The sequence below is a fragment of the Enhydra lutris genome, unplaced genomic scaffold (genome assembly GCF_002288905.1).
Source record: "Enhydra lutris kenyoni isolate GAN:26980312 unplaced genomic scaffold, ASM228890v2 scaffoldscaffold27, whole genome shotgun sequence".
In the NCBI taxonomy this organism is placed as follows: domain Eukaryota; kingdom Metazoa; phylum Chordata; class Mammalia; order Carnivora; family Mustelidae; genus Enhydra; species Enhydra lutris.
In genome coordinates this window covers 19,868,502-19,891,775 of record NW_019154111.1, presented here as the reverse complement: position 1 = coordinate 19,891,775, position 23,274 = coordinate 19,868,502, and the positions used below count along the sequence as shown (strand labels likewise).

Below are 23,274 nucleotides of genomic sequence, written 5' to 3'. Positions count from 1 at the left end.
AACATGGGCCTCGAGGAACATTAATGGCAGTTGTGATTTTTTTTCCCTAGACTTAATCTTTGTTTTCTCTAATTCTCTCCTTTCTAAAGAACATCTGAGCTTTTGATCATACAGAAAGAAAATGTTTCTAATTTTAAGAATAAAAGATGAAAACAAATACCACTTGTCTATAACTTTTTAGAAATCAAAATTTCCCTATTACAAATCAAGGTTTGATACAATACAGTGGTTCTCAGCATGTGGTCCCTAAACCAGAAACACCACATCACCTGGGAAATTTGGACCATTCCGATCTACTGAGTCAGAATCACACCTCTCTGGGTATGAGACCCAGCACTCTGTCTTGTAAGAAGTCCTTTAGATGATTCTGAGGCATGTTAAAGTTTGAGATCCACTAATTCAATAGAAGGAATTGGTAAGCCCAGTGAAGATTTGGTGATAAACTGCTATTCTGAAGACTTTCTCACTCCCACCATTATTCTCTTTAAATGAGTGATTTAAGCACTCTGAGTGTTTTTATTCATTCCTTTGTTCCATCAGTATGTAGTAAGGTGGTTTTTAGATACATGTTTGGTTTAATTCAGAAATTTAAGAAGTGCCAGTGGAATCAATTGGATAAAATTTCTGTAATTCTAGTGATTTGGGATATTATAGTCATAAAATCAAGATACCTTCTAGAAGGAATCTTAACAGATCACCCTAAGGCAATGGATGACATTTAAGCCATTCACTTTTCTCCCTTAAAATTTTCCCTTTTGAAATAACCATTCTCCTGAGATTTGAACCAAATAACTTCTTTTGTTTTACTGTAGCTTTCAGTTTAAGTGCTTTCTGATATAAGAAAAGTTAAATCATAAAATGGTTCTACTAAATTATGCTGTTTGAGATTACTGAATATATATTCTTTTTGTTTTGATTAACCATTTCCATTTTAAATTAACTTTTCTTTTTTTAGCTGTTGTTCCACGAATTATGAATGATACCAAAGAAGTTCGCTGCAGTAACGGTAAGTTCCAATGAAAGTGTTTCGGTGGCATAATCGAGAGTGAGGCACAGCCGTGGTTTCAATAAATCACCATTTTATCATATTTGGGTACTTTTATTTTTTTCTTTTCTTTCTTTTTTTTTTTTTTTAAGAATTTATTTACTTATTTATTTGACAGAGAGAGACACAGCAAGAGAGGGAACACATGCAGGGGGAGTGGGAGAAGCAGGCTTCCTGCTGAGCAGGGAGCTTGATGCGGGGCTGGATCCCAGGACCCTGGGATCAGGACCTGAGCTGAAGGCAGACGCTTAACTATGAGCCACCCTGGCTCCTGATATTTGGGTACTTTTAGACTGTAATGTATTTTAAGTAAATTTTTAGAAGTTTCTGAATGAGTTGCTATCTGTCACTTTTGCTTAAGAACATTTCTAGTGTTCTATTTTTGAACGTGAAATACTATGTTGTTTACATATTTGTTTTTTGCTTGTTTAAGGCCAGTGACTTTCAAACTCATTTTGAGGGGTCTTCAGGGTGCTAAGGCTTTGCCTTGGAGACTACTCAAGTGGATAAACTTGGCTTTTCTGTTCTAGACATCGATTTTTAGGGCTTACACCAACCCACGGGGATTCCTTTTCCACCATACTGTTGACATAATGGATAGTACTGGGGTTGAAATTTTTTATCAATTGAGAGTTTTTAATCTGAATTTTGGTTTGTTTCCTTAAAATTCATGAATTTTTTTTACTAAGGTATAATCAAGAAAAATGGTATGTATATAATAATAATACATTTCAAGTATGTAGATTTTAGGATTTAAAAATAATTTTCTTTATATATTCCCTGGTCAGTATTATCCCAGTGTGGCCTTGTAAATATATAATTCTAGAGAATCTAACTGACCTTTCGAAGGTCACAGGGCTATTAAATCTCTGAGTTGGATCACTAAGCTGGATCTTCCAATTCTTTGTCTAAGGCTCATGAATTATCTTAATACTTTATAACAATATGATGGAAAAATAAGAGTCGTACTTAGTAGGTTTGCTTTTTGGCCACGTGTACATATATACATATATATATACAGTGCTAAAACATACACTGAGAAAATTAAGTCTTTTATAAAAAATCCATTCCAGTAAAACATAAAAGCTGGAAAAAATAAGATTTATGGACTAAGGTTTAATTTATTATAAATAAGAGTCTTCCAGTTTAATAAAACCTAATTTGTATCTTCTGAAAGGCAATTTAATTCATTCATTACATTTTAACAGTATCATTAAAATCAGGGCAGACTGAGAGGTTATACAATAATGTGGTTTAATAGAATCAACAAGTACATCCAATTAAAGAAAAATAGCATTTTACATAAAGTATTGCTGATCAGGAAAAATAACAGGTCTGACTTATGCCTTTCCTTGCCTGAACTTTCCATCCAGTCTCTTCCTCCTAGAAAAATACATGCACCTCTTGGGAGACCAGTGCCTAGGCTGTAGTGGGGCAAGGACAAGGCAGTAAACCTGGAGCAAGTTGAGGGTGCACATTTGTCAAGTCACTTCACCTCCTTGGTCTTCTCTTCTATGATGTATAAAATGAAACAACTCTCTGGGGATAATCTCACTTTTTTTTGCAGTTCCCAGGTAACCTGCAGTAGAGGCGGTGAACATGTTAGATAAGCTCTTCAGCTTAGTTCATATTTTTATCTTGATAAAAATCTAGTCCTACCTGGGTCTGTATAATTAATCTGCCTACTTTCATGGCATGATCTAAGATCTAAGAAATAACTTGATGATGCCTCAGAACAGGTGGGATTATCCTTCAGAGTCTAGGCTTTTCTTGAGTTTAAAAGGAGTTATGATTGTCCCTCAAGAGGGCAATAAAACTCTGTGGTTAAACGAATCCATTAAGAGCGACCAAAACTTCAAACGGCTTTCCCAAATACACTTGCCAAGTAGGTTAAGCAGCCTGCTACCACCACGGCTCATGCTGTGTTCTCCGTGGACCTGAGGTAAGCTGGCCCGAGGCGAGCCGGCACTGGGCTGGGAAGGAGGCCAAGGACACTCCAGGTGTTTGAAGGCAGCAGCACTGATGATTCAGGTGAAGATGGTATCAAGATAGCTTTTAAGCAGGGCTTTAGGATGCCGCGCTTAAGCCAGAGGTGGAGAGTTTCTGATGAATCCGAAAACAAGCGCTTGCTAGAATCTTGCTTAAGAGAATGATTACACATTTTGTCTCATGTGGGGCTGCGTTTCAGTGTTAAAATGGGCAAGCCCTCTGGAAACTTTCACTATGAAGTAGACTGCAGGGAAATTAACTCTCAGTGACTGTTTTATAAAAATATGTCTTCTTAAGTACATCTTCTGCGGTGAGTATTTTGAAAAAATAAATCTTCTTTATTCAATTAACTGGTTTTGAACATGGAAGTGTAATGCAAGCGTTTATATTCCCTTCCTACTTAGGAAATGGTCCTCTCAAAAGCACATTTTGAATCTCTGGACTCCAGCCTGTTTAAAGTGTTATGTTAGGTTCGCGGTCTCCATTTGAGTCAGATCTCATGACCAACCATAGCCTGTTTTTACTGTGCTTATCTCAGTCCTTGAACATAGAATGTGCAGGAACAAAAATTTTTAATGAATGCATTATTTTTTATTAATGTATAGTGTATTATTTGCTTCAGGGGTACAGGTCTGGGAATCATTATTCTTACACAATTCACAGCACTCACCATACCACATACCCTCCCCAATGTCCATCACCCAGCCATCCCATCCCTCCCATCCCCCATCCCCCAGCAACCCTCAGATTGTTAAATGAATGCACTCTTAATATGAAGTTGAATTCAAACTTAAGTTCAGTGTATCGCTTCTGGCAGTGAACCCTGCATTATCTGTTTTGTTGCCCTGTTGTTAAACATCGTTGAACATTTTATTTAAAGGCAATGGAATGGTACTTTCATTTCACAGATTTCCGTAGAATCCAATTTTGTTCCACAAAATACTTATTAATATTTCTTTGAAAAACATTTGCTAAGCTTCTTTTGAGTATTGTGTTTATTCCAAAGATATAAACAAAATAATTTAGCAGTGGCTGGTATTTATGCCTATACATGCATTTTTCTTTTTCTCATCAAGATACTTTTGTAAAAATTGGGTTAACCATCTAGAAGCACATTTTTAAAATGGCTTAGAAGTAATGGTATGAAGTAATGTGCTGGGTTCTACAGCAGGATTGAGCAGAGCATAACATTTCCTTCTCATACTGTAGGACATTTTCTTGGGTTGGGGTGACTGGGGCGGGGAGAGGGGGGAATCTCAGGATGTCCTGCTGCTGTTTTTGCATTGGAGTGTTTGGTATAATATTGAATTTCACATTCTTCACTCCACCCTACTGCCTGTAAGCTACTATATCAATTCAATGGCAGTTTAATGACTCTCCCTATTAAGAAATTTTCCTCATTCCCTGCTGGTGCCCTTCTGTTCCCACTTCACAGAGTCATCACCCCCATTTACCAGTTGCTTGATAGATGCAATAAATGCCAAGAAAATGTTATCAATCCACTGGCGAGACGTTTTTCCCACCTTCTCACTGCCTTTAAACTTTTAAGAACTGAGCAAAAACTATCATCTGTACAATCCCAACAAAAGCCAACAGCTGTTATATAAGGCAGGTGCTATGAAATTTGACAAATAGAAAATCCGGCTGAAGCCACAAATCAAATATGACCAGAGTGCCAAGTGGGAGATCAGCAGTGATCATGAAGGTTGTTCAAAAGATTAAACAACAACAACCTGAATCATATATGCCTTTTTTTAAAACATTTATCCACTTCTTTGCCATTGTTGTTTTATTTTAACAGATGACACACAATGTTTTATCAAGCAGATCCTCACACATCCACATTTGGAACTAAATCCTGAATTTAACCCGAAGATCAAGGATTACTACTCTGAAGTCCCATTTGATGTGGTCATGGTGACAATTGGAGCAGAGACTTCTAAGTGTCAGTGCAAGGTGTACCTGCATGATCGGGCAGGACCAAGGTACAGGGCTGATGACCAGGGCTGGGCGGAGACATCATAGGGAAGCAGATATTTGAAACAACCTTTGAAGGTTCAGAAAAACTGAAGCATCAGAGCAGTTGGAGAGATTGCCAGGGTGTGAAATCCTTCCACTTTTCAGGTGTTGTGTGGTTTAAAAAAAAAAAAAGAACATATCCGTGCTCTACTAATCTGTTAGCAATCTTCGATTTCAAGTTTTTATTTAAATTCGAGTTAGTTCACATATATGGTAAAATCGGTTTCAGGTGCAGAATTTAGTGACTCATCACTTACATACAATAACACCAAATGCTCATCGCAACAAGTGCATTTCTTAATCCCCATCACCCGTTTAGCCCAACCCATACCCACTCCCCCCATCCCCAGTTTCTTCTCTATAGTTAAGAGTCTCATGGATTACTTCCCTCTCTTTTTTTTCCTTCTCCTATGTTCATTTGTTTTGTTTCTTAAATTTCACATATGAATGAAATCATATGGTATTTGTCTTTCTCTGATTTATTTCTCTTAGCAGAATGTACTCTAGCTCCATCCCCGTTGTTGAAAGGGCAAGATTTCATTCTTTTGACAATTGAGTAATATTCCATTCTATATATACCACATCTTCTTTATCCATTTGTCAGTTGATGGACATTTGGACTCTTTACATATTTTGGCTACTATAAAGTTTGCTATAAAGTTTGGGGTACATGTATCCCTTCAAATCAGCATTTTTGTATTCTTTGGGTAAATACCTACTGTTGCAATTGCTGGATATTAAGATAGTTCTATTTTTAACTTTTTGAGGATCCTCCATACTGTTTTCCACAGTGGCTGCACCAGTTTGTATTCCCACAAGCAGTGTGAGAGGGTTCCCCTTTCTCCACATCCTTGCCAACATCTGTTTTTTCCTATGTTAATTTTAGCCATTCTAACAGGTGTGAGGCAGTATCTCATTGTGGTTTTGATTTGTATTTCCCTGATGATGAATGATATTGAACATTTTTTCATGTGTCTGTTGGTCATCTATATGTCTTCTTTGGAAAAATGTTTGTTCTTGTCTTCTGCCCATTTCTTAACTGGATTACTTAGTTTTTGGATGTTGAGTTTGATAAGTTCTTTACAGATTTTGGATACTCCATTAGCAGTATTTGGATCTAATCTTTGCCACAATGTTGTATCAAGAGGATTTTGTGACTCGGATATTAAAAAGACTCATTAAGGGTAGCTTGCTTCTACCATATCCCAACTCCTCAAGATATTTTTCAGGGGTTGAACAAACATTTTGATGACAATTTATGGACATTCTAACACTAATTTACCTAGTCTCATGGGATTTTTTTTTCTATTGACTCTTTTGAGAATCACCAATTCTTCTGTTTATAATTTGGAACAGAAGACAAAACGTTAGTATATGCCATGTTCATGGCAAGGAAGATACTAATGTTCCTATGCTGTAGGGAAGGAAATGCATTAGGCATCCCTGAGAGCTAAAAGAGTCTAGTAGAAAGAAAAGAGGATTCAAGTCAGACCAACCTGGATACCATCCCTGACTCTACCATGGGACTTTAGGCATAGAGATGGTATATGAAATGAGATAATGTATGACTCTGAGAAGTAGTAAGTATTGGTTTCCTTCCTGTGATTGCTAGAGAACTTGCTCTGTAAGATAATTGTTGGCATACTGAAGTATAAAATTAAGGGTTTTTTTTTTCATATTTTAAGTTTCTTATGATGTTGTATAGACCTTATCTGCTTTTGTATACAAATTATTGGCATAAATAAATATTGATGTGTGATAGATTCATACATCAATATTTACTTATTTGTATAGGCATACGAATAAATCTCTCTCTCTCTCTCTCTCTCTCTCTAGCTTTGCCAACTATCCTCTGGGTTTGGGAATGAACAAAATCTCAATGCTGGTGGTGGATGAATCTCCAGCACAGGGGGAGACCTTGATCACGTACAAACTCACCATCTACAGAGAAGACCGTCCAAGTCTGCCCTTGTTTGAGGACTTCACAGCATGTGGTTTTGTGCAGGTAAGTGAATTCTACATTTGCACTCTGGTTGAATTGGGAGTGATCTGTTAACCCAGGTGAAAAAGGCCAAATGAAAATTGTTAGAAAAAAGGTGTCTGCTTGCAAATCCAAAGTGTGGTCTCATTTCCCAAAAGCAAGGGTCCCAGGCAGTTATGTGAGCTCCCTCGTGAGTGCTTTGCCTTGTAGTGCGGTGGCTGCTCCCTACACATACCGGGCTCAGTGGACGTATTGTGCTTGATACTGAAAAAAACAAAAAATGTCTGAGTGCTCACACTGAATTATAGAATTGATTTTACATTTGAGTTTACATTTCCATGTTAAATTGTGCCGTGTTTCTTGGATTTGTACCTGAATCTACTCTGAAATCTTAAACGAGGTTTGGTGTTTATTTTAAAGAATCAGAGAAAAATTGACGAAGCTATTTCGTGGAAGGGATATCAGACGAATGAAATTACATTTGCTTGAGTGGATATATTTTTCCTGCACTTCTTGTATCATAATCATTCCTAAACGCTGTAGTTTCTCCAGTGAACACCACATACCATTGTAGCCCTGTTGATCTTGGAGGGTGAATATGACCCAGAGACTTTGTCTTATTTGATGGTTCTTTCCTCCATATCTTTCCCATGTTAGGATTCCAGATATAACCTTGTACGTTTCCTCACGTCATTTGCCCTCACTATAGGTGCTTCTGGGGAAGTAGTAATTGGTGTTAGCGTATCTCCTAATTCACTCAGAAAGCATAATGGCGAATATGTCGTGTCTCAGTGACTAATCACCTACTGGGAGCATTGAAGCACAGGGATTAGTAACAGAGAAGCAACCAACTGAGTCTCCGGGAGCAGGATGAATACCATGTTTCCTTAAAGGTAATAGCCAGAGAAGTGTTCTCTCCCCACTCTCCCCGTTATTTGTCAGAGTGTATTTTATGCTCCTGCTAACCTGGCCTGATCACTCTTCCCCAGATATGCTTCCCGACCTGGGTGGTGGTTACACCCATAACCAGGAGGTGTACAGATATATAAAACATTCAATTAACTATGCACTTAAGATTTGTGCAACTTACTGTATATAAAACACGTATAACTGTATTTTGCTATATATAAGTTATATATACTGAATATAAATTATACCTCAATAATATAAAAGAAAAGCATTAGTGGGGAAGTATGTATTATCTTCCAAGACATGCTTCTCTTCTCTAATATTAAATGCATCAGAAATAAGTTAATTACCATGCAATTACCTTAGACAATGGATTGTATTAGGAATTTCTTACTATAATATGAAGAAAAATATTAGAAAATTCTTGTGGGATATATCCTACAGATGACTGCAGAAAAATATTTCAGTCATTTATAAGAATTCCTTCCAGAAGGTCTTAATTTAAAGTTTATGTGTGGTCCCATAGCAGTGCTATATTTTAAAACATGGAGAAGTGTCTAATAAGCACTCATATTTTTTTTAGCCTTTCTTTTACAAACTGTCAAATGACTGAAGAGATAGTGAATGAATAATAAGGATTGATTTAGACACTTGGCGCGAGGCATGAGTGGCCTCAGGAACCAGGAGAAGTCAGTAACAGAGGTAGGATTTTTCTCACCCTAGGCTCCAGTGACAGTTCTAATACAGAGACCTTTCCGTTGTTTCTTGTTTATGCTTAATCTCATTTGATTCTCTGGGTTTCACTGCAAGCTGATACCATCATGAAGTCAGAATACAAACAGTAAAAGACACAATGTCGGAACTCCTATCAATTCTCAGCTATTTCCAGATTCATAGCTAAAAAGATACAGATCACGAGCGTTTGGTCTTCTAAATTGTTCTTTTTCTTTTTTATCAACAACTATAGTGCCTTACTATATTCTTTTGTTCTTTTTTTTTTTTTTTAAGATTTTATCCATTTATTTGACAGAGATCACAAGTAGGCAGAGAGGCAGGCAGATAGAGAGAGAGAGAGGAGGAAGCAGGCTCCCTGACAGGCAGAGAGCCCGATGTGGGGCTCGATCCCAGGACCCTGAGATCATGACCTGAGCTGAAAGCAGAGGCTTTAACCCACTGAGCCACCCAGGCGCCCCACCTTACTATATTCTTATGTTGAAGTCCAGAGTCAGAACATTGCATATTAAATGGTAGACCGTTCTATTTGAAGCCCTAAAGTGTGTATGTGGCAAACCAAAGGAAATGAATTAAACTTTAACTAGAGTCTATTTGTTGGTTAAAGGGGAAAATGACATTTCCTCCCTATATTATAAATTAGATTTTGTCCTAATGGCTCCATTATTAAATTTTAAACAAACCTAAAAGGAGATCTACGTTAAAATCGCCAAAAAAGAGTATTCGATTTGTGGTTAATTAAGCCTCCTAATTTCTCCTGCTCCCATTCTCTTACCTTCTGGTTACCGGCTCTTCATTTTGTCATTTCACTGAAAGACTACCAGTGAAGGGAAAGCATATCTAAGGTATACCAGTCAAAAAATCAATGTCTTTGACATTTTGATGAATAAGATAATTTGTTAATAGGCATTTTGTATCATTTATATGATCAAATATTGTTAAATACCTACTTAGCCATAATTAACTATCTGAGTTTGGTGTCTGTTTCTAATGATAGTGCCGGTTGGAATTTGTATATGGTTGCCACTGAAGCAACTCTTATTTACTGAGTTACCAGTTACTTACCTTACCAGTGAGGAGGAAAGGGCTCATTTATATGACTGATATAAAACAACTAGATTTGGACCGAGGCTTTTCAGTCTCAGCACTATCAGTATCAGGGATGGATAATTTTTATGGTTTTGGGGAACTATCCTGTGCATTGTAGAATGTTTAGGAACATCCCTGGCCCCTATCCAGTATATTCCTCTCCAAACTGTGACAACCAAAAATGTCTCCAGACATTGCCATATATCAGCTGGGGGCGGGGGGGCAAAATTGACCCCAGTCAAGAACCACTAATATATACCAATAGCAGGCCTGCTTTTCTACTTTCCACTAGTAAATCTAGTAAACCTGTAGTGGATGTACTCAATGTATGAATAGGTTAGAGGTAATCCTTCAATGTTAAATGTTGAAGAATCACTCTTCTCTTTTCTCATCCTTGTAATTTTAATTATGTCTATAGTCAGCGATACTACTATGACAACTCTTTATTCTTCTCATTAATTTGCCATCTTTTCTAACGTAATTATAATCAGAAATATGTGTTCCATTTTAGAAAACATGATTCTTAATGAAACATAAAAAGGGATATAACATACCTAGACTGTTCTTTCATTTTGATTTACCCATAAATAGCATAATGTTTTGCTGCTAGGAAGAGAGATTTAGAAAGTAATAAACTGTTATTATGGCTGGAATATGTCATGCTTTGGAATTAATAAAATATATTTATGTTCTAAGGAAATTAAAACACTTATGGGGAAATATTTCTTTTAATATCTCTTTCCAAATCAAAAAGTTTTGACATGGATAACAGTATAGCATCCATAGAAATTGATTTGTATAAAAGATCTATGGTCTCATAAACATTTTACCCCCAAAGTGTTGTGCCAGAATAGGGCCATAAATAAAATCTACAGAAAGGCCGTATAGCAGAAGCGTAGGAGAGTACATTTCAGGGATCCATTTGTTAGAAACAGCCTTCATTTTAAAATAAATTACAATTAATAAAGGGAAAATACCAAAGATAGAAAAAAACCGTTAAGAAAAAAAGTTGGTCCAGCATTTAGCTATACATTTAAAACTCACATTTGCTGCCTTATTGTAAAAAAAAAATTAACTAGTGATCTATATGCTAAGCTATTAAATGATATATAAACAACTTCAGTTATAACATTTGGAAATGCTTTATAATTTTCCCATTTATTTTTGTACTGTTTCTCAACACAAAGGTTACAGAACAATTCATGTGATAATTGTCAAATATTTTAGCAAATACCCACAATAAAAGAATAGGAGAGAATTTATTGATGACTACTTAAAAAAAAAAACAAAAAACCTTTTTTCATTTCCAAAGTTGTAATATCTCTGAAATACTCATTATAGTGATTTTTTGGTTACCTTGCCTACACCACTACACCAGAAGAACGTGATTCAATTTTTCAACAATAGAGCCTGTGTTGTAGTGAAAGGTTCCCAGCTAACAACTGTTTATTAATTATCTGCTATGTACTTTGCTCTTACAAATATGTCATATACTGTACGAGATACAGTGCAATATTTGTAAAACTTTTATTATATGACATACATGATGCTAAGCACTTTACCTTTTTATCTTATTTAATGTTCTTCACAACTTTAAACATAGTGATAACTGTACCGACCCCTAATTTAGGGAGGACATAAGGCTTTAAAACAAGGTAATTAGTAGCAAAGGTGGTATTTGAATACAGGTCTGACAGACTTCAAACTGATCCCCTTAATCATTACTCTGGACTATAGAATCTGAAGCTCTTATTACACCTATACTCTAATTAACCTATTTAGGATATTCATTTAGCCAAAATTTAACCTGTTAAAATTTAGTTAGTAGAATTTGTTTTCATGGTCATGTACAATGATAATTTTTTTTTAAAGATTTTATTTATTTATTTGACAGAGAGAGATCACAAGCAGGCAGAGAGGCAGGCAGAGAGAGAGGAGGAAGTAGGCTCCCTGCTGAGCAGAGAGCCCGATGCGGGGCTCGATCCCAGGACCCTGAGATCATGACCTGAGCCGAAGGCAGCAGCTTAACCCACTGAGCCACCCAGGCGCCCCTACAATGATAATTTTTATAATGTTCTAGAATCACTGAAAAATTCTGAGGTCTTCATAATCCTTAATTTGATGAAGACTGTTATCAAATCAGAATATTCCCTTCCATAGTGTATCTATCGGAAGGAAAATTTTCAAGCCTAACATCTACTGTTTTACTAGGCACTATATATATCCTAATGTCCCCATATTTAATCAGGCTTAATATTTTATATATTGGAATTCTACTTAGCCAAACTATTACTTTTACTACTTGTTAAAATGTTTTCCAATGTGCAGGCTTTTTAAAATTTTATACTTGATGGGACTCCTGAGTTGCTCAGTCGCTTACACACCTGCCTTCAGCTCAGGTCATGATCCCGGGGTCCTGGAATGGTGCCCTGGATTGGGCTCCCTGCTTGGCAGGGAGCCTTCTTCTTCCCCTCCCTCTGCCACTCCCCCTGCTGTGCTCTCACATCTCTGTCATATAAATAAATAAAATCTTTAAAAATACTGGTAATAAATAAATAAATATTGTGCTTGATTACACATTAAAAATTTCCTGTTAACCCTTTTCACTATTTAACACAACTCACTACCTTATTGTTTCTATTAAAAATATCCACAGTATATTTTTTCAAAACTTAAAAAGCCATTTGTTCACATGTACTTTATAATAGTGAGAAGAATGTACTGTGGAATGGGCAATTTGATGTTACTTCAATGCCAGTCATTGGGGTTAAAGGACCTTACTTTCATACTCTTCATTTAATCCTCATAACAAACAGAGAAGATAATACGGATGATTTTTATTATCTACTTTACCTACTCCCTAATAAGAGAAAATTAAGTCTTGGGCTATTTTACATTTTTATATTCATTTATAAATTTATGTATTTATTTCTATTTGTATTAACTTATATATTTATGTTTAATTTTAAGAGCGTTATATTTTGGTGGTATGTCTTAGAGTATTAAGAACAGTTTCTTCACGTGTCAGTTTCTACCTTCAATGCTTTATTGTGATAGCTCTCTGACTTTGATGAGTGAAAATTAATAGGTTCCAGAATGCTGTGATTGAGTTCTCACACATGCAGAAGAGCATGTCTCCACTGTAAATGTCAGAATTTTCTTTTGCTCTGTGAATGGGATGAAAGTCTGCTCTGTCGAGATTTTTTTTTTAAGATTTTATTTATTTATATGACAGACAGAGCACAAGTAGGCAGAGGCAGGAAGAGAGAGAGGGGGGAAAACAGGCTCCCTGCGGAGCAGAGAGCCCGATGCGGGGCTCGATCCCAGGACCCCGAGATCCTGACCCTAGCCACCCAGGTGCCCCTGTCGAGATTATTTTATTAGAGCAAAATTTGCATCTTAGCAAATTATGTCAGGCCATTTTCCTAACCCAGTGGTTAAAAGCTATGGACGCCAAGGCTCGTGCCCATACTTGCTATTAGGGAAGCCGGGGTTTCAGTCCTGGCTCTGCTTCTAACTGGTCTAATTTGCTGTGACTTCCAGTGCAAGGCGTATAAGCTCTCTAAACCTCAGTTTCTTTATCTTTAGGAGTAGAACTAGTGCTAGAACCCGTCTCAAAGAATTGTTCTAAGAATTCAGCTGGAGGATAAATGCAAAGTTTTATCATGCGGCTAGTGTATAATCAAGTGCTCAATCAATATTCAATTATCATCATCATCATCTTCATGAAAGCTCTTTTTGTCAAGATGCACCTCTAGGGCTTACCTGCAGGTGTGTAGGGAAGGAGAAAAAGAAGGAAGAAAGAGAACAGCAAAAGAAGTAGGAGCCAATAATAGCGAGGACGCTGAAATTGAGAAGGAATTGCGACGGGAAGAACTGGTTGGGAATTAGAAAGGAGAGAGGGACCTGGGCTGATCCAGAAGGTTGCATTCCAAATGTTCATGAATCCCAGGCACTTTGGCCTTTGTGGACCCCTTCTTTCATGAAAGAAATACTTAAAATCATATTTTGCAACCATGTCAGTAGAAAGACGACTATATATGCATATGTGCATGTATTCACACACGTACTCGCTTTGAAGAGTTTGGGGTTTTTTTTTTTTTCTTGTAATTATAGAGGAAAGTCAAACATTTTCTTGGGCTCATAGAATTAGTCCTGTGTGCTGTAGGCAGGGTTCCCAATGTGCTTAATAGAGAATTTGGCCCTACTCTTCTACTTCCTTCCAAAGGATGTATAGTAAAGGCATCCATGTCATTATCAATGACCCAGCCTATTCCTTCAAGTCTTGTCAATTGCTCTTGACTTAGACACTTAGCCCTCTGCAGGTGTTTCAGGTACTATGTGTAGGGACTGAGCATACCCTTACCAGCATTCTTCAAGAGACTTTATAGCAGCAAGGGGAGTGGAATGTCATTTCCATGAGCAGTTTGCACACCCAGGCATTGTGATGGCAGTAGCCTCCTCCGTGGCCAGTAAGCACTCACGTACATCTGAGGCTTGGAAATTTTTATCTCCCATCGCTGTCTTAAAAAGCCAGTGAAGGGGGCGCCTGAGTGGCTCAGTGGGTTAAGCCGCTGCCTTCGGCTCAGGTCATGATCTCGGGGTCCTGGGATCGAGCCCCGCATCGGGCTCTCTGCTCAGCAGGGAGCCTGCTTCCTCCTCTCTCTCTGCCTGCCTCTCTGCCTACTTGTGATCTCTCTCTGTCAGATAAATAAATAAAACCTTTAAAAAAAAAAAAAAGAAAAAAAAAGCCAGTGAAGATTAGAGGGGTGTGTTCTTTAGTTCATGATCTGTTTTAGTGCTTATATAAATTATCTTTCTGAGCTGGTGAAAAGGAGCTATGTTAAACACTCACCTCATGAGTTAATATAACTTACGATCAGATAAATTACCATTTAAATAAAAACTTTTTTCAGCACATCTGTTCTCTATGTCTCTCCAAGTCACATCTGCTTTCTTTACAAGAAAAAACAAGCTTTTACTACCATGAGTGCCGCGGCACCAATACAATGTGGAAGAGAATGAGATCTTCCTGGCTTCAGGATCCAGAAGTTTCTGAGTACGTGTACACTCATTTTTGTTTGAAGTTTCTGTTTTGGCATTCTAAGAATTAGTCCTCTGATTTGTGAACTGTATGGGGAAATTGAAAAGACCCCTGACAGGTCTTTAAATAAAATATTCTGTTAGAGTAACCAGATTTCTACTGTGACATTTGAAACTTTGAGGGAGGCTGTGGCTAATAGGGAAGCAGATAAAAGGGGTTTCTTTTTGATAACTACTGATACCCGCTTCTTTGTGGACTTTAATTGCTCCAAAGGGCCCCTAGATCTTTTATCTCTCTTTCTCTACTTCTTCCCTATTTTTCAGGTGCAAACTAACTCCAGCAGGTTACACAGCAGGATAGTGACGATGGTGTTAAGAGAGGGGAGAGAGTGTTGGGTGCTGGATTAGGCATTTTTTAAGTTCTTCTCCCCCTACCAAACCAAACCTAGAATATGGCTCATGTTTTAAAAAAGCATTTTTGGCTTCATCAAACAACAGAATTTGACTCTGTATAAGACAAGTTAAAGCAAACAATTCCTGTGGGCTGGTAGTCTTTAGTGTTTTAGAGGAAGCAAAGTACCTTTTTGCATGTATGATGAAAGTTTTGACCCCCTGTTCCAAGCAATAATACACAAGCATACACAATCCTGTATATAATTTCAAACTTATGAAAAACCTTGGGTAAAAAATTCTTATCCTAGTAACTCACAATCTGATGCGGAATATCATGGGCAGCAACAAGCAGAATAAGGATGGCTTTACATCTGTCATAAACATGATTATAATTCAATTTATTGAGCACCTACTTTGTCCTAGAAAGTCTCCCAAGTGTTTATAGATGTTATTTCATTTGTTGTTTTCATGGCAAAAAAAAAAAAATTAGTATCTGTATAACATGATACCGTTTTGGAATTATGTGTGATTTCCCCAATGATCTCTGTTAGCCCGGAGAATCTGCAATTACTATGGTTCTCAAAGCAAAATGCCACCAGATCTAATAATTGTCTTGGAAACAAACATCTGTAAGGAGCCACCTAGCCATTGTTTTCTTCTCACAGGCTCTGAATGGTGTAGGTAATGGTGGTCCTGGAAGCACAGGGAAAATTAATAATATGTCCTTTAGACTGTTTATATTGTCCTCATTAGTCAAAGCCATTGATGTACTTTCTTTCATCAGGCTATAACAAATTGTTTTTGTTCAAAGAAAGCTTGGCCCAATGGCTGAATTAGGTAATGCTGAGAAAAATTTCCACATGCATCTAACCAACAGTAACATTTCCTTTAATAGGTATGTGTTGTAGGAACAAGGATTGGGGGGGGGGTATTCCTTGCAGATGGTTTCACCAATTGCAGAACTGCAACTTGGTTTGACATCTGTTCCCTGAAGGCAGAATTAGGACACTTTACTGCCTGACATATTTAACTTCTTTTGAAAATGATGCTAATTTGTCTTTTTTTTTTTCTTTTTCATTTGCATCCTTTTTTTAGGCAGGACTAATGAGTTTAGAACATTGAACGTGACCTCATTCCTCAAAGCGGACCCAGTCTCTCCACCCCAATGGCCCCCCCAACTCTTAAGGGTCTCATTCTTCAGCAACGGTGGTGGGAGGGGGGCAGCCTTGCGCTGGCATTCCTGTGTTTTTACCTTGTCTACTTACCCCCACCCTAAATGCTTGAGAATGGCTTTTCCAGAGCTCATAGGTTATTTTAAAGTTAAATTACTGCTAAAGTTAAGAGGTCCTGTTTTCACAGGTTTAAGAAACATCAGGAAGGGAAATTTTTTCTTTAAGTGGAATAACCATTCCGAAATACTTTGGTCAAAATATTATTTGTACGGTCTGATTTCAAGTCACAGTTCACCACTTATGTGTTGGAGAACTTGGGCAGGTTTCTTATCCCTCAGATAGGGATGTAATAGTACTGATCTCATAGACTGGTTTTAAGGAAAAACTGAGTTAATATTGTTGGAGTTTGGAATAGTGCCTGAGCACAGACAGAACTCAATATACACATTTGCAAAATATAAATGGACAGATAAATAAAATGCCTTCAGGTTGGTACAAGAGGAAAATTTAAAATGGGCTTTTTTTTTTTTTAAACCGAGGTCTAGTAAACTGAATGTAGATTTTTAAATTGCTTATATTTAAGGTTAGATTTAATAATATATAAAAACATGAGGGGCTTTGCAGAACAACCACCTGTGCTAAATTATACAATAAATTTTGTAGTAAATGTTACAAATGAGACTTCCAGAATTGAGTGTAAAATTTGTCCTGAATTTGTTTTGATTTCGATAGTTGTACAACTAATTTTGTATGTCATCATATTAGCCATCTCATTGAGAGACTGAGAATTAGAGAGTTATTTCACAAAAAGAGAGGAAGTATTTCTTTGCCAAGCACAGGGACATCCTTTCGCAGATTCTATCTGGTAGATTCCATTAAAGGTAAGGGGATGAATATTCCCTGTGCCATTTTTACAAATGAGTAACAAAGGACAAAGATACCTATGTAACATCAGACAAAAGGTACAACTATAATGTAAGTTAATTTTTTAATATGTATAATTTTTCAAAAGCGCCATCACTTTTGAAAACCATCACTTCGAAAGACAGTGAAGGTATTCATACCTGATAATGACCTAACTGAGAAAACGTGTCCCTTTCTATACATTCACATCATAATTTCAACCCAAACTGCTAACCTCTCCCCAACTTGTTTAAAATCAGAATTTGTGGGGGCGCCTGGGTGGCTCAGTGGGTTAAACCCTCTGCCTTCGGCTCGGGTCGTGATCCCAGGGTCCTGGGATCGAGCCCCACGTCGGGCTCTCTGCTCTGCAGGAAGCCTGCTTCCTCCCCCCTCTCTCTCTGCCTGCCTCTCTGCCTACTTGTGATGTCTCTCTCTCTCTGTCAAATAAATAAAATCTTAAAAAAAAAAAATTAAAAAAAAATAAAATAAAATAAAATCAGAATTTGTTCCAAATGGCGTTTCGGTGTTTCCCAAATGCAGGTACATCTCCACAGATGAGAGATTTGCCACTTTTGAGACTATTCAAAATGCGTAGTATCTAACATTTTTTTTGGCGCTTACCATGTGCCAGGTCCTATTCTAGTTGCTTTACATTCAGTCACTCGGTTCTCAAAACCAAACCAAACACTGACAAGGCAGATACTTCGATAACACCCATTGATTTTGCAGATGGAGAAACAGAGTTACAGAGAACATGCCCACAGTCACACAGCTTAGTAGATAAGAGCCTGATGGGGAAACCAGGCAGCCTGATTCCAGAGCTCTGCTACCTGCTAGCAGCAACCTCTTCTCCTTCCAAGCTCAGCTCTTAGTCACTGCATCCTGCTCCAGAGCTAGATGCTGGAAGAAATATATGGTTTCCAAAAGACTTTGGCCCCTATAGTTAATTTGTAGGTTGTTATTTGAACTTGTAATTATTTATTTTTTTCTGTAGAAGAAAATTTAGACGTGAGGTTAGGTTACAGGGAACATCCAAAAATCCTCCAAATGTATGATATTTAATACAGTGAGAAGGGTCCTGAGGTCGGGGATAAGGATGCCAGGGGACCCTGCCATGATTTTGTGTGGGGCAAGGGCTTCAGTGTTCCAAGCCATTAATGGGAAGACACCTGTAGAGGAGGGTGTGAGTAACGAGGCGTGTCTCTAGCAGTGGGATTGACCAATAGTGCTGTGGGTAGCAGCTATATTTATTTTAAAATCGTTTGTGGATCTTGTATTCCAATGTCACACTAAATCAGAGTTGGGGAGACCTTGGCTATTCTATCCTTCATCCTGCCTATCAGTAAGCTTCAATAACTTGCCAAGATCCATCCTTAATAATTTACCAAGGTTCATTGCCAATCAGTAGCAGAGTGAGGATGAAAAGCTCTGGGCTGGTTAACAAACTCTTGGACAGCTAGTAGTTGTACCTTATGTAGAAGAACTTTTGGAATCCAGACATAGATATGTTTCCTGAGATCTTGACCAGCTCCATATCCTTAAGCCTCCAACACAAAGTTGCTCTTTCTAAATGTATTAAATGATCAATTGCAAACTTGCTGACCGCTCTACTTGACTAAAATTAGAGCTCTATTTCTTCTTTAGAATATGCACTCTGCTATGTCATCTCCTTATTTCTTAAGTCTTAGTGGCATACTCTTGATATAATAAAACATAAAAACTATAAATAAATTTTTTGATGGAAAAAAGGCATTAATTTTAGAGGTAGTTGTAAATGATTATTAAAAAGAAAATCCTCCTTGAGTGTGATGTCCCCAAAGATAAGACTTACTTTGGTCATCTGCAAATCTTCAGTAGCCAATCAACAAATACATTTGTCTACGTCAATGCAGGCACAGAATGAGAAAAGGATTCATGGAAAGCCCCCAAAATAGCATGGATTTGCCTAGGACTCTCTGGCATCTTCTTTCCCTTGCTAAGTCCATCTGTGCTCACACTAACCCTCTGCCTGGCCAACAGCCCTCCTTGCCAACTGGCCACATGCTGCTGATGAACAGCCTCTCACCCCTTTCATAACCAGAGCACAAATATTAGATGAATTTCCTTTGAACCTTGCTTCCTCTTGGCTCTTAATGTAGTCTGGCTCCTCACAAGAAACTCTCTGGGTTCTGGGAGCCACAGACTCCCTTATTAATCACTTTTTTTTTTTTCCAGGATTGGCAAATATCAAAAGCATTTTTACACATCTCCAAGGTATTTGATACAATGTATTGTGATTGGAAACAATGTCCCATTTCTTAAACATTTAATTAGAATCTGTCACTGCAATATATGGAATATTAACTATCTAGCCCTTAGAAGGAGCGCTAAGGTTTTCTGTATAACAATAATAATATCGATAACAATAAACCACAATCATGTTCTATTCGATGCTTTCTCTGAAAACCTATTTCCTTAGATACCTTCATGTATAAGTGACCAGACAATAGCTAATCCATATTTAACTCAACTTAATAAAATAATATGTGTTCCATGTTAGACGGAAGCATCTGAAAGATTATATTCTTTTTAACACCATTATCCACCAAGAACACTTTTAACCATAATAATAATAATTTCCAGCTGTCCCAAATCCTAAAAGTAAAGCACCAACCCCCCAAATATATTCTGTTATTGAGACATGTGTAAACAATTACGAATATCTAAACCATACTGGCGTTGGTTTTCAGGCTCTCTCCAAAACTGTAGGGAAAAAGAATGCCTCTAATAAGTATGTTGATAGATACATCCTACTTCAAAAGTTGCTTTTGCAGACCCACAGAATAAAGATTTCATTTTTTATATTTTAATAACAAATTTTATAAAGTTTAAATTTCATGTTCAAAAAAGAGTAAAAGACATCCCTGCATATCATCTTTCTAATTTGAAAACTCAGATTTTTCAAAACCACCCCAAGATCCAAGTGTACAGAGTGATGGTCTCTTTTCAGTGAGATCCTACTTTTTGGGAGATCAGAGAGGCCTCCGACTTGATCAAAAGTTGATGGTTTTTTATTCCGTTTTTGTTGTATTGTGCTTTTTCAAAAACAAAGAAAAGCCCATGGGTTCATTAGGCTAAGTACATGGATTCATTATGCCAAGAAAGTATTTGAAGGAATATACATGTTTACATCTTAAAATATTTAGATTAAGTATATTTTTAAATGAAACTACTTATTTTTTTTTTACCAGAATAAGCACTTGGGACCTCATTTGAATCCTATTTTAAATAGAGTGGATTCCATTAGCATGGTATTGTTCGAGATAGTGAAATCCTGTGGTTATCTTTACTATGACATTGGAGTTGGTTAATAATCTGTTCCTAGAGCTTACTTCCTGTCTCTGCGCTACCTCTTTGCATCCCCCCCCATTCTACTACTCGCACATGCATTTACACACATACACAGAGTTTCTCTAGGCCAAAACCTAGATCTTTGATCACCTTGCTTAGCGCAATGTCTAGAAGGCTTGTTTGTTTGTTTGTTTGTTTTTTAGAGAGAGAGCATGCACAAATGGGGATGGGGGAGAGGCAGAGGAAGAAGAAGACAGAGAGTCTTAGGCAGGCTCCAGCCCAGCTTAGAGCTGGACTCGGGGCTCAATCTCACAACCCTGAGATCATGACCTGAGCTGAAATCAAGAGTTGGATGCTTAATAGACTGAGCCACCCAGGTGCCCCTGCCTAGAAGGTTCTTAATTAATACTTATAAAATTAAATGATACTTCCAAGCTAGATACAAAATTAAATATATATTCTATTTTTTAAGTTATTACGCTCTAGGTCATATGAATAAGATCCTTTAAAAAATGTTAACATGCATCATTACATTTGTAGCAGAATAATGATTGTATCATTCCTGTCCCTGAAGGTTACCAGATAATACAGTTTCTAAATTCTTCATGTTTCAATAAAAAGAAAGCCTCCTTCTTTCTTTTAGCCTCAGACTTTCACATACTCAGCAACAAGACAGGTATGAAGGTACTGAGAGGGAGGAGCTCACCCATGGGGCTTGTATTCCTCATGAGGACAGGCTACCTGCTCCCCTCTGCTCCCAAAGGAAGAAGGAAAAGTAGTCCACAATTTCTCCTCTCTGAGGTAGTCACCTGTGACGTTTTGGAGATGACTTCAAGAAGGAGAGAAAGGTGCTTATTTACCTGGTTGGATGTCTGCTTAGCAGCAGGGCTTACGGAATAGCCTTTCCTAGCAGACAGGTGGAAAAGCTTCCTGAGATACTGCAGTCACTGAGGCTTGCCAGGCTGAGAAGGGGCAAGGACCTAGAGGTCTATCTGTACCTAAAGGCCCTGAGGTATATCTTAGCACTAAACGTAGATCTGTCCCATGTCACAGCCTCCAGAAGCAAAGCTGTAGGAGGTAGAAGAAACTAGTTTCAGAAGCCTTATTGGGAACCAGGGTGGGACCAGAAGATCCCTGAGGCTCTCTGTATGTCAGGCTCCAGTGGAAAAGGAAGCCAAGACTCTGAGGACTCCAGACAGCTGCATCATCATCAGGGCTTTCTTGAGGAGACCCCCATCTATGTCAAGGGTAGACAGTGAGCTAGATCAACTGTGATGACCACTCTTTTCTCCTCTCCTTCCTCCTGTCTCAAATCAAGAGGAGTGAGTTTAGGTGTTGGTCAGACTGAATTTCTATCTAGGGGCTCTGGGGAAGCATGGGTTTCCAAGCTCATTCAGGCTGTTACAGAAGTCAGGTCCTTGTGACTGTAGGACTAAAGTTCCCGTTGTCTCACTGGCTATCAGCGAGGGCTGCTGTATGCATTCAGAAACTACAAGAGTTTTCTCACCATGTGGGTCCTTCTGTCTCCTAAGCCAGCAATAGCCATACCTGGAATCACTCTCAGAATTTGTCTATCTTTCCTAGACCTAGAGCTCCCTAATTTAAGCTCAACTGATTTTGGACCTTAATCACATCTACAAAATCCCGCCACAGTGACCCCTAGATTAGTGTTTGCTTGAATAACTGGAGGAACATGTATATACGCCAGAGGCCAGGAATTGGGAGAGCTCTTTTAGAATTAAATCTCTCACCCTCTCTGTCCATCATAAACTCTATGCGCTACAAATCCCTTCCCTGGGGAAAGTTTTGGATCCAATATGAAATTAAACTTTTAGTGAATAGATTCAAGTCTTTATATTGAAAATGAGACTTTTTATAACTGGCAATGACTAAAGTGTAATGATAAAAGGCTTTAATGTCCATTAAGGGAATCAGGCCCATTTAAAAAGAGGGTAGTTCAGTCAGTGGAGTGTGATAATAGTAGTAATTAGAAAAAATTAGATTTTTGTCTTATTTACACCTTACAAGTTGAGACTCCTCAATTGAAACGATTACACCTGATTAGAATATAAGCTCATTCAGTAAAGCAGTCTATCCCAATAAATGTCCATATTCCACATGCTGTGCTTGGCACATCTTATCACCTTCATGTACAAAATAACCATATGTAATGGGTACTATTATCACAGCAAACAAGGGGCAGAGCTAGGACTTAAATTCAGGTCTATCTGGTTTTAAAGCTCATGATATTAATTCTTCCACAATTAGCTGTTCTTAAACTACTAAGGTATTTTTTACACCAGATGACAAATGATGATGGCTGTTATCAGAGCTTTGGGCATTTTCATAATCAAATCATGTTCTGTCCCAGATAAATTCCTGTAAGTCCGAAATACAGAGTATGATTAGGCTTTCAAGCATGTGATAGTTCTTTTTTAAGATTAGCAGTTTCCCTGCATTATGTTTGCATTTCTTTGTTTGCTTTTTACTTAATTGAAATAACTTAAGAGACCATAAAGTGTTGCAAACACAAATCCCAGAGGTGGGTAATAGATCTGGCAGAATTTGACTAAGTGTGAGGCAATAGAAGGTCGCAGGGACTGTGGCGAATGGAAAGCATATGCCATGTTGAAAGGGAAGAGCAACCAGTCAGCTCAAGATGCTCGTTC

At 37.8% G+C, this 23,274-nt stretch overlaps 1 protein-coding gene across 1 annotated transcript in view; it reads left to right on the top strand.

Moving 5' to 3' along the window:
- Positions 1–23,274, top strand: part of LOC111152034 (cadherin like and PC-esterase domain containing 1) — a 293,950-nt gene that overhangs the window by 134,122 nt on the left and 136,554 nt on the right. The window contains exons 13-15 of the mRNA XM_022510310.1: positions 956–1,006; positions 4,836–5,019; positions 6,890–7,058. Coding sequence (XP_022366018.1) covers positions 956–1,006; positions 4,836–5,019; positions 6,890–7,058 — 404 coding nt within the window. The remainder of the gene's footprint in view (positions 1–955; positions 1,007–4,835; positions 5,020–6,889; positions 7,059–23,274) is intronic.